Below are 12159 nucleotides of genomic sequence, written 5' to 3'. Positions count from 1 at the left end.
AGGAAAGATCACATTTGCATGATCCCATTTATTTACATTATTGCTTCTTCAATGGATTCACTCTGTCCAACTCATTTTGCCTGAGTTTGTGTGGGAAAAGTGTTAGAAAAAAGAAAAAAAGGACTTCTGGGAAGATGAAATGAAAAACAACTTTCTGATAAAGAGGTTGCTTTCGGTGAAATGTTATGATCCTCTGCTACACGCTGGGAATAGAAGATGATGTCTGTTTTGCCTATTTATGCAACATGACCCATCTTCAGCTTTTGCAGAGATTTTTATGAATGTTTGGAAGTGCCAAGCTAAATGCTGATCCATGCCTGTAAGTAGAGCTGGGCGATATATCGAGTTTTTAAAACATATCGATATATTTTTATACGAGATATAAGATGTGACAATATCGTTTATATCGATATAGTCTATGTTACGTTATAATTATACTTGTGGAGCCGCAAGTTTGCCTCTCTTTCGTCCACTTTCGTCTTTACGCAACGTTACTCTGCCTCGCCTCTCCTTCACTGAACACAACTCCCCCTCCTCCCCCATCGCTTCACCTGCAGGAAGCGACAAGATGGACACGGCAAATCTCCGTTAACGAGTTACTGCGCATCGCCCCGTGCGTGGGGCTGGACGGCGTCAACGTGTTAGCTAGCTAACCACGCTAACGAGCTAACCACGCTAACGCCATGCAGCCCAGAGGTGCTGCACGGACTAAAATCCTTTCATTTTCTCAAAAGTTGACAGCGCGCCTTATGTATGAATTCTGGTTGTGCTTGATGGCCGCGAACCGATTTTATGTGGAACACGGCGCTCAGCAATCTGTCAAAAAATGTTTTAGTACGACTTTGGTAAGCTACGGAGCTGCACCGCTTGATGGATTGTCGGAGCATTACGGCTGAGCCTCGCGGAGTGATACGTACTGTGCTTCAACGTAATATTACCCTACTATGTATAAGGACCATAAATGGCACCTGTTATGAGACGTGGTTGCGAAGCGGATTTCAAACTCCAGGCTGTCAGTCACACAGTAGAAGTTGGGAACAGAGCAGCTGTGAAATCTGTCTTTGTTATTGTGCTCAGCGTCTTTTAGTTTACATTTTGACTGCACAATTGTGAGCTTTTTGTTATGCACAAAAACAACATTGTTTTCTTTTATTTATGGAGCATTATTATTTAATAAATGCTCATAATTTATTTTTGAGTAAATTTTATGTACATCTGCTCTATGTTAATAAAAGTGCCTGTGTGACATCTGGGACACAGCTTTGACTAAGAACTCTCTTTTTGTTCTTACTTTATGGCTTTAAAAAAATATATCGAGATATATCTTATATCGCCATCCAGCTAAAAAATATCGAGATATGAATTTTGGGTCATATCGCCCAGCCCTACCTGTAAGGGTGAAATATGTTTTAACTTTGGAAGTTTTGAAGGAAACATCGTGGCACAGAGCGGTGGAGAACAGGAACGTTCCCTGCATTCACGCCAGTAAGAAAAAGCTAAACCTCATCTTCGAACTTACTTGCGTCTCACACAACCCTTGTTACATAGGCCGTCGACAAGTCTTTAGTTTTATTATAACATGGTGTTTTATACATTTTCACCATGGAAGAGGAATTTAAACTGACCAACAATTATGCGACTAACTGACAGATCTTAGATAAGCGTACGTTGGCAGACTCTGTCCAAGGTATCTGCCCAAGGCTGTGTAGATAGGATGAGGGCACAGGGGGCTGAATGAGTGTTTAAATGTTAATACAGTTCTGGCTTCATGTCATTTCAGGGTCAGGTGTTTTCAGCATAGCTTGTAATTAACATATTCCAGTGTGGATCTGAATCTAGATTTAATCATTTATCTGGTAGTCTACACCCAGATGAATCCCGATTTCCAGTGGGCAGGAGTTAAAGGAAGATTACCTGAGAAAGGTAAAACAAAGGGGGTAGAACAGTAAATGGTCTATACAGGAGCGAGCTCCGACTGGGAGGAAAGAATATTTAGTAAGGTGTGAAAGCAAGGAAACATTGACTTGAGTGACTTAGTAGATCTCATTAGTTTTCCTCATTAGGTCTAATTAGGTCTAAGTCACCACTGTTAGATGAAACTCTCTCTCTACATATATATATATATCTTTTAAATGAGTTTTCTTACAATCTGATCTTGTGAAATAAGTTTTTTTACGTCTAAAAATATGTTTTTGCTAATGATGTAGACATATTAAAGGCGTACACGTGAAATACCTGCAGTCCAAAAAAATGAAAAAGTCAGATGTTTAACGTTTGACTGAATATATTTGAACTGAAGCTGCTTTTTCTGAATTCTCAGCAGCCTCTGACTCAGTCGTCTCCCATTTGTTAGAGCCACAGCGAGCGTTTCAGTCTTGCATCAGTATAGCTTGATTTCATTACAAGTTACGCAAACCTTCCCTATCCATTTCCTCTGTGCTACACTCTCACATTGTTTAATCCTCTTATTTGTCTCCTGGTGACTGATGCTTAGAATAATAAACATGGTACATAATACTCCAAGGGATGTGTTATTCTTCTCAAGCATGCTGTTAATGTGACCTCAGGTTTGAGGCAAGGGAGGATATCTTCTGGTGGCTATTCTCTTTCTGTAAACAGGGCCTCGAGAGCTTTCTGTTAAATTGACCCAAAGACTGTCCCCTGGAAGACTTTTCTCATTCGCTGTCCTGTGCCACGTCCATAGGGAGACGCCACTTGGAACTAGTTTACTCTGCATTTATATGATTGAAGAAGTTGTATTTTGTATGGAAGTGCGGCACGTTGTATTTCTCGTCTTCTTTTCATCACCATGTTTATAGCGCAGCTTAATTAACGTCTTCTGTTTGCTTTGATTAGAGTGCAGCGACGACAACCCATGTGAAGGTCTGGGTCGTCACGCAACCTTTAGAAATTTTGGGATGGCCTTCCTCACACTGTTTCGAGTGTCCACTGGAGACAACTGGAATGGGATTATGAAAGTATGAACAGACACACACACAAACGCACTTGTATGCACAACATGAGCTCTAATAAATGATGACTAGATTATCTCATAACCGCAGAGAGCGACGACCTCGAAAAGCAATTATGAAATGATAAAGTAGCTTAGAGGAGACCAATGTCAAAACTTTCACATTTTGAGTTTTACTTTATTAAAAAATGAAATTCTGAACGACACAAAAATGTGATCGTTTACAAATGATGTGACAATGTCATGTGTTTTTCTTTTTTTTAAATGAATTATAATTTTTAGGTATAGTGTAGAATCTCTTTAACAAGATCATGTTAGGGAAAAGGTGTCAAACACAAGGCCTGATGCTTAAAAAAATGACATGTTTGTTGAAGTCACACACCTTTTTTCTAATATTAAGATATTATGTGAAGGATTAAATGTGTAAGTAAACTTCTCCACTCAGGCTCGTAAGTGGCCCACAACATAAGCAATGCCTCTTGAATTCCAGCAGAGGGCGATGCCACACAGTTTCTCTTTTTAACCACTGCTTTAAAAAAGGCACTTTAAAGTAGATTTCTGTCTTTGTACAGACAGTCTGTTTTATGTTGTGTGTAAGAAATGTACGCGTCTGTCAGTTTGGCGATTTTTTTTTGAGCTAATTCAATATAAAAACAGGACGTGATTTCATGCATATACCTTTTAGGAGTGATGGAGAGTGGGGGTTGTTTAACAATGTGCAATGTTTTTATTTCTTTTTTTACTGATTATGAACTACTTACATCATGTCTATGTGTGTGCTTAAATTTGTGTTTCTTTGTTTCCTGAAGTTACAAATGAGTAAATGTGTAAAACTGTGATGCTTACAAAAGTCTTTGCAGCTGTGGATGCCCAGCTTTTTCAAGTGGTGACTGTGATTCGGTGTCGAGGTAAAACTCTCTGCTTCTTCATTTTCTCTTCTTTTTCTTTTCAGGACACATTGAGAGAGTGTCGCCGGTCTGACGAACACTGTTTACCATATCTGCCCTGGGTTTCTCCAATTTACTTTGTCACCTTTGTGCTCATGGCCCAGTTTGTTCTGGTCAATGTGGTGGTGGCTGTTCTGATGAAACATCTAGAGGAAAGCAACAAGGTGCAGTAACTTGAGTACTATCTCTTTGGTTTTTGGCTTTTTAAATGCACAGATATTAAGTAGATATATATTTGCAGGATGCTAAAGAGGATGCGGAGATTGATGCAGAGATCGCCTTGGAAATGGATAGGGAGAGGGATCGCAGACTAAGCACAAATTCCAACAACAGCTCAGTCGGAGGGACCTATGTGGGGCCATGCTCAAATTCACCTGAAGAGGTAGGAAGACAAAACTGTGCTTATTAGCAATTGCAGCAGTGAATTTAAGAAAGCCCAAGCTATGATGTGTAGACAACTGGGTCTCCAAAGTTGCAGCTCTTGTGGGGTGTTCTCAAAAGTGGTCCAAGGAAGGAACAGTGAACAGATCACACGGGTAGGCCTTCACTCCCCACGTGCAATCTGATCCAACAGACGAGCTACTGTTGCATCAAATAAAACTACTGCTGACCTTTCTGCCGCCTCCCAAGGTGTGTCACTTACCTGGGGAACACCTGGCACCAGATGTACTATGGGAAGAAGGCAAACTAGCGGAGGCAGTGTGATGTTTTGGGAAACCTCGGGTCCTTCCATTCATGTGGGTGTTACTTTGCACTATTGCAGACCATTTACAGCGTTTCACAGAAACAGTACTTCCTGATGGCTGTGGCCTCTTTTGGCAGGATAATTGGGCCTGTCAAAAAGCAACAATGGTTCAGGAATGGTTTGAAGTGCACAAAAATAAGTTTGAGGTGTGGACTTGGCTTTCAAATTCCCCAGATCCCACTCCAATCAAGCATCTGTGGAATGCGATGGACAAACAAGTCTGATTGCTGGAGGCCCCACCTCACAACTTAGAGGACTTCAATGATCTGCTGCTAACATCTTGATTACAAACACCTCAGCACACTTTCAGGAGTCTAGTGGAGTCTATGCCTCGATGGGTCAGGGCTGTTTTGGCAGCAACAGGGGAAACTACACAATAATAGAGAGGTGGTACTAATGTTATGCCTGATCGGTGGAAATGCAATATTACGAATAAAACAAGGTATAAACATATACTTTGTTATTACATCTTACTGCTGGGTTACAGTCTTTTAACAAATACGGAAACATTTAAATACATGTTTTGGGTTGTGCATAGAGCTGGCATGTAATTCAGCCCATGTTTCTCAGAGCCTGATGAAAAGATGACAAACGATGCTCTCCTTTAACCTTTACCTTTAAGATAACTTTAAGAGACAGTTCTTTGAATTTGTGCGTGTGTGTGTGTTATTTTCAGTGGTTGTCCGTACACTATCTTGCACCAGAAAGATGCCACAGACATGGCATTCATATTTTTACCTGTCTCAACCTGCAACACAGACGTCAGTCATCAGAATCACGCAGCGCTCTATTCTTTCTTTGTAAAAACTGCAGCTGTTGGTTTTAGCACTGAGTGGTCTCTGTCTCCCCCTGCAGGAGGAAGAGGTGCAGTACAACAACCAGAACCTGCTGTCATCCAAGATCTCTGTATCCAGGATGCATTCTCTGCCAAATGACAGTTATATGTTTAGACCGGTGCGACCCGCCAGCGCCCCCTACCCTTTAGACGAGGTAGACCTGAGTCCCCAACACCAGCATTCAGGTAAACTAGATGTTAAATACTAAAATATTGATTGTGAGAGTAGCATCGCTTTATTATTGTGAAGTTTTGGCATTTTATTTCATCTGTGTGGTAAACAGACAGAGACACAGTTACTAAATTTGTTAACTAAACTTCACAAGGTCCAATTCAAACTAGTTAAAATAAAAGACTGAGTAATGTTTATCTCACATAGAGTCAACCTTATACCTATCCTACATAATGTTATCTTTTTTTCCTGTAGTTTCACCTTCTGTGTGTTTAAAAAAGAAGTCAGAACATAAAGAAACAATGCTCAGAACACATCTCTAAGCACTAACAAGAACTGTTTCATTTGCAGTCAGAATCTAATGGCATGTTGTGTCCAGGCTGTGGACAGGCCCAGCTCTGTCCTAAGGTACTTACTGTAGTGGATGAGTCGATACACGTGAATACCTGCAACTTTCACACAGGCTCATCTGCTCAGCTGTGAAATGGCCGAATACTAAACTATAGTGGTCGTTGTCTTCACAGTCAAGTTGCAAAGTCAGAAAAGTGCATATGTTTAAAAATGTGCAGTCATCACTTCTCTTTTGTCTTTTGGTTATTGTCTAGTTAAAAACAAAAAAATGCTGGGATGCTGTGTCAGTGATTTGATTTGATTTTCATAAACCTCATATGCAATCAAAAGCACACAGATGATGAAAACAGAGACATTTAGTTGTCTTTTTGGGTTCTCTCTGTGTACTCCGGCTTCCTGATTTCGTCTTCTTCTGTTTTTTTGTTGTTGCATATTTTCACACTTAAATGTTTCAGACAGACAGAGATAGACAAAGATAACCTGAGGAAAACAAAATGCCGTTTTTAAATGAATATTTTGTGTATTAAATGAAAGAACTCTATCTAAACCTACCCGGCCCTGTGAGCCAAAGTAACTGCCCCTCTGTTAAATCATGAATTGACAGATTAACTGCATTTTTTTTGGAAAGCTGGATTCAATTTTAGTAGCCACACTTAGGCCCGAATACTGTCAGACCTGCTGAACCAAAAAATCACTTGAATAGATCCTGTTGGACAAACTCAAGGAGGTGAAAATATCTCAAAAAGCAACACATCATTTCAAGATCTAAAGAACCAGCTGAGAAACAGTCATTGGCATCTGTCAGTCTGGAAAGAGCTACAAAGACATTTCTAAGGCTAGCTTAGATCCATAATCCACAAATGGTGGAAACTTGGAAGAACTGTCACTTCCAAGGGTGGCAAAACCAGTTATTAAGTTTCAGGTGTAATTACTTTTTCACACAGAGCCAAATCGATCCCTTAATAAATAAAAAATAAATCATTTAAAAACTGCCTTTTGTTATTACTCTAGTTATCTTTGTGTAATATGAAAATCTGTTTGATCTAATAAGTGTTACAAATATGCAAGAAGTCAAGAATGGAGTAAGTACTTATTCACCTTTTGCACAGCATCCCAGCTTTTGTCAAAGATGTGGTGTTTTAAGAATAATATTTTGTGACTTTACAGCTTGAACTGAAAATATCTACTTGAAATGAACTCGTTTACGCTCTGACTAACATTTTATTGTTTTATTTCTATTATATCTGCACACCCCACTGAACCTGTGTGTGCAGATCACCTGAGAGCCTGGCTACACAGTTTCACCACACAGATTGAACATCTGATGGATGTGCTCTCTTGTGCACTTGACACCTGACACATTAGAGCGCTATATTCTGTCAGGACCCTAATTTCCCTTGGCATGGCGCAGTAGAGACAAGTGAAACTGTTACTGTAACCAGGATCTAATGTGGAATTTTACATGCAGCAAGCTGGCCTTCTGCGACTGTTTCCCTGAAAAGTCAGCTCGGTGCTGCTGCTCAGCATACAGTGTAACAACCTACTGTATGCGCTAATGATTTTTTTCTTCATCCAGGAAACACTTTATTTTGATAGCACATTTTAAAAAGCAAATTTTCAGCCCAGAAAACTTCTCCAGGCTTCATATCTGAAGCTGTTATTTATGACCACATCTTCCACTTAAACTTTTATTTGAATGGCTGTTTGTAAGATCCAAATGTTCTATCATAATAAAGTGTTAGCGATGTCATACTTTGGCCATGACTCTTGAAATATAATGCTTTAAAAAGAACAGAAAATAACATGTGTTTCTTTATGCCCAGCTGTGCACGTGTTTTCTCCAGAAGTGCATGTGTTTCTGTCATTTTTGTGTGTCTGCCGTGTTCTATCACGTTTGACTTGATGACATATATGCTTTGCACATGTCTCCCTGCAGTCTCAGTGATGTCGGTCCACTCCCAGCCCTGTGAGAGCCACTCTCTGCTCCAGGTTCCGGACATTTCCCCCGTTCACCCTCGGTCACCTCCATCCCTGTCTCTTCCTCGCATCGCCCCGCCAACACCCAGCCCCTCACCACGGGCCCTGCATAGGCAGGTGAGAGACCCCGTTTCACGCTTATACACACACACACACATACACACATTTCAGCAGCTTCTTATACCCATGCGTTCTGCTTTTCTGTTGCAGGTGGCGGTTAAAGTTGATTCTGTGGAGTCTCAGGGTTTTGAGCAACAGGAGAGGACCAGCTCAGTCCATCTGCCCCCCCTGTCCCCTTCACAGCTACCTCCTCATCCATCCTCCTTGTCATCACCCCTGCCTGCTTCTCCCTCCTCCCCCTCCGCCTTCCCTCGCTATCGTCCTTCTCCTCTTCCTCCTCTGCTGTCTTCCCCTTCTTCTCTTCCTCCGCCACCGTCCTCCCCTTCGCTGCTTCTCCCTCCACCTCCCTCACCCCGCGCCCCCTTGAGGCCTGCCAGCCTCCGGAGACCAAGGCCGCCCTCCGCCATCTCCCTCTGTGACCCGGCCGACGAGGAGGTGTATCACATCACCAGCTCTGCTGGCCACAGGTGGTGGGACGGGGAGGGAGGTGGGACGGAGAGCAGGGTTAAAGTGGGCCGCAGCCACTCCCTCTCCCCGTACACCTTGCCGTCTGCCCTCGACTCCTACTCCTCCACCTTTTCTCCTCCTCCTCCTCCGCTGCCACCATCCTCGTCGAGGAGCGCACTGAGCCTGCTTGGAGCCGGACTGAAGGACCGGGACTTCAGGAAAGGCTTCAGCATCGACAACCAGGGCTTCCTGGACAAGCCGCCATCACTGAATGCCGGATACGCCGACGACCAGCGGCGTCACTCCATCGAGGTTTGCCTCCCAAGGGCTGGAACAACCAGCTCTAACGAACACTTCACAGAGGAGGCCTACTGGCTGGAGAAAGGCGGTCCTGTGAGGGTGCAGTCTGTCAGGAGCAACCACAGAAAGAAGAAGATGAGTCCTCCATGTATATCCATTCACCCACCCTCAGAGAGGGAGCACGCTGAAACCGCCTCGCCCCCCAAATTATCTGATTGCAGCACGATGCTGAGACGCAGGACACCCTCCTACGACTTGACGCCACACATGCAGTCAAATACAAACGCCCAAGACGCGTCATCAGATGCAAACACGCAATCTCCAATGCACAGATCGCTAACGCCTGTCCATGTTCCTCTGCGAGCAAACTCGCCCACTTGGGCACTGGCTCACTCGCGACCGTCTACCCCAACACGCACTCAGACACACACCCCTCCCCACGCCTACACGCCTACACACCCACACATCCCCATCAGCCCGAACGTCTTTATCCAGCCTCACACCCCTCTTGTCCCAATGCCTTTCTCACAGACACGCCCTGTCTCCCCTGCTGCGGGGCACATCCCCCTCCCTCAGTTCACCTTCGACCAACCGCAGTCCAGATACATGAGCGGCCTATCAGCTGGCATATCAGACACCGACACGGCCACCTGCTCTTCCCCTTTCGACGGCAGACTGGGAAGCGGCGCAGGATTCAGTGCAAAGAATCGGAGGACCGCCCAATAAACACCAGTTGTTTGATTCTGGAGGTGAATCTGGTTTTAAATCTCTGAGGCTGGAGCAGCGGCGCCTCGGCTAACCTCAGCAGAGATGGGAATAAGAGGTGTTTCTTTTCAGTTGTTTTTTTGTTAAGATGAATAATGAACAGACATTGATTACTCTTTCCAGAGAGAAGCTGGTACAGACTTGAATAAGAGACAATGGATCCATTTGTTTTAAACCCAGCTGGAAGGACAGCAGATCCACAGCTGGAGGCTGTATCAGGCAAACAGTGCTCACTGTACGCGGTGTGTCGGGGACTAATGCAGATAACACACCAGGACTAAAGCCACCTAACTCCGTAGCCAAAGTTTTTTTTCACACACTGTCCTCACCTGCGCGAGCCAATCAGGAAGCAGCGTCTGGCTGACAACCTCTGACCTTTTAACGGGAAGAGGTTTGTGAAATGCGAGCGTAAGGGGGGGAATTGTGGGATATGCAACTTCAGGTTTTCTACAGAAGTTCTGCTTGCCCCTCCTCTGCTCCTCGGATCACATTGATCAGAGCAGAACTCTGTATGTGTGCGTGTGTGCGTGTGCGAGCGTCTGAGTTCTCTTACGTGCGATTACTGTCAAATCTGTTGTTGTGGAAGTCGGCCATGTAGTTCTTACGCCTGTAAACGACAGAGAGGAGGAGCAGGGCAGAGCTGTAGTGCGTGTGTTTCTCTGTGTATCTGTGCAGTGTAAATAAAGGAAAATACTGTATTTGGTGAGGTAAAAATAGCTCTATCCATATGCACATATTTTTATAGAGATCTAAAAATGTTTTTTGCACACAAAATTTGAATTTCAACTTTGCTCGTTTCGTTTGTTCTCCTCCGTTGTCCTCTTGTGAATGTATGTCTCTTTTCAAAGAGCGAGGGAAGCCGTGAAGGAGAGCGCCCCTCTCCTCTCAGCCTGCCAGCTGAGGTCCGAGGAGAGCGGGTTTTATTTTTCTATTTTGAAAAAGAGATCGAAGAGAACAAGGGGGGGGAGGGTGTGTGTTTGTGTGTGTGTGATGTGTTTCTGTAGTTTTGTCTCAGATTTCTATGTAACCGGTGTCTAAATAGGTATCAGTCTTAAGAGTATGGGCTCAGTGATGCGAAGCATTTATAGAAAGAGCAATGTGAGTATATATTTGACTAAGATGTGCTAATTAGTTCACGCGCCCTAGCTCCACATTCAAATTTGGCCGTTATTATGGGCCACATCCCTGCGGGGAGTTTAAAATCCAGAAATTTCAGGGCAGGGAAAAAAATAGATTTTTTATTTGCTTTGATTCATTGAAATGAAATGAATCATGGCTTCACTGAGCCTCTCCTCTAGTGCTGTTTTCAAGCTGGATCAGCTTCGACACCTGTGTTTCTGTACATCTAAAGACAACCAAACTAACTAACTTACTAAATATGTGTAGCCAGAGTGCAATAATAATATATACTTGTGGAAAATATAGTTATCATCCACATTACATAAAAACAGCCACACTCTTGTATTCATACTGTAGAACTGCTAATACATGCTATAAACCCATTTTTTTATATGACGATTGAGAATAGCTCTCTCACTCTGTCTGGTGTTCGTGCTTCTATAAGTACTCGTACCCTGAGTGTGGCTGTGCTGGTGTGGGTGTGGCTGGAAGCGACGTTAGGTACTGTAGATTTCTCCAAAAGCTCAGGCCCACCCACTGATGGGGTTACTGTAAACAGAAGAGGGATCCGCACCTCTGCCGAGGACTCGACAAGCCATTTATCATTCTGCTTTTTGTTTCTGTCCTCACTGACCGGCACCTCGCAACTTCAGACACATCGGTTTACTGACGCACCGGTTTGCCACATGTCACGTGGGCCATGCGTCCAGGAGCTTCATCGAGGAGCTGAACGTTTTCTTCCTTCTGTCCTGGCAGAGCACAATACGTAATTGATTCTGTTATGTGCACGGTGTGGTTTGGCACACATATACACACACTCACACTTGAAGCATCCCTGTAAGCTTCATTGGTACAGATACCCTTTTCCAAGGCAGCTGGCTTGGAGGGTGTCTTTATTTTATTTTTATTTCTTGAGGGGGGGAGGGTCAGCGCACAACATGCACAAATCCTCAGTAATCTGAGTGAAAACCAAAGTGCTCCCATATCGTATCTGTAAACACGTAAGGCTCCGTTCTTCGTGTTTGTGCAGATGAAAAGGAAAGAAAATCAACCAAACAAGTATTTATGATAGATTTGTGAAACAGCTGATCAGACAATTGCTGCAAATTTGCCCCCAGTCTGTCTCAAAGGGTACTAAATAATTAAAAAAGAGGTGATTTTTTTTTTCTTTTTTACATTCATCAGATGCATAAATTACTTTGAAAGTCTGCAAAAACTTTTGTAAACACAGAGCCAGGAATGAAATCAATTAATAAATCTCCTTCTACATTCTCTTTGGCTTTCCCCTTTACCGAGCAGCACGTGTGTAGACAGACAGGTTTGGTGTTAAACACCTTTAGACACCGTTAAACACAGGGTCTCCTTAAAGCTACAGTTGGCAACTGTGTAATCAGGTGGAAGGGACACACA

The 12159-nt window shown here is 43.3% G+C and overlaps 1 protein-coding gene across 1 annotated transcript in view; it reads left to right on the top strand.

The window, feature by feature from the left end:
- cacna1ha (calcium channel, voltage-dependent, T type, alpha 1H subunit a) overlaps nucleotides 1–9591 on the top strand; it is a 140285-nt gene extending 130694 nt beyond the window's left edge. The window contains exons 32-37 of the mRNA XM_085351499.1: nucleotides 2857–2978; nucleotides 3924–4082; nucleotides 4160–4300; nucleotides 5519–5684; nucleotides 7958–8115; nucleotides 8209–9591. Coding sequence (XP_085207625.1) covers nucleotides 2857–2978; nucleotides 3924–4082; nucleotides 4160–4300; nucleotides 5519–5684; nucleotides 7958–8115; nucleotides 8209–9591 — 2129 coding nt within the window. The remainder of the gene's footprint in view (nucleotides 1–2856; nucleotides 2979–3923; nucleotides 4083–4159; nucleotides 4301–5518; nucleotides 5685–7957; nucleotides 8116–8208) is intronic.
- Nucleotides 9592–12159: the final 2568 nt, after the last annotated feature.

The sequence above is a fragment of the Diplotaxodon limnothrissa genome, linkage group LG4, assembly GCF_057381915.1.
Source record: "Diplotaxodon limnothrissa isolate DT_005_m linkage group LG4, D_limnothrissa_male_GT1.1, whole genome shotgun sequence".
Taxonomy (NCBI): Eukaryota; Metazoa; Chordata; class Actinopteri; order Cichliformes; family Cichlidae; genus Diplotaxodon; species Diplotaxodon limnothrissa.
Note: the sequence above shows the minus strand (reverse complement) of the source record. Positions and strands in the feature narration are given on the sequence as shown.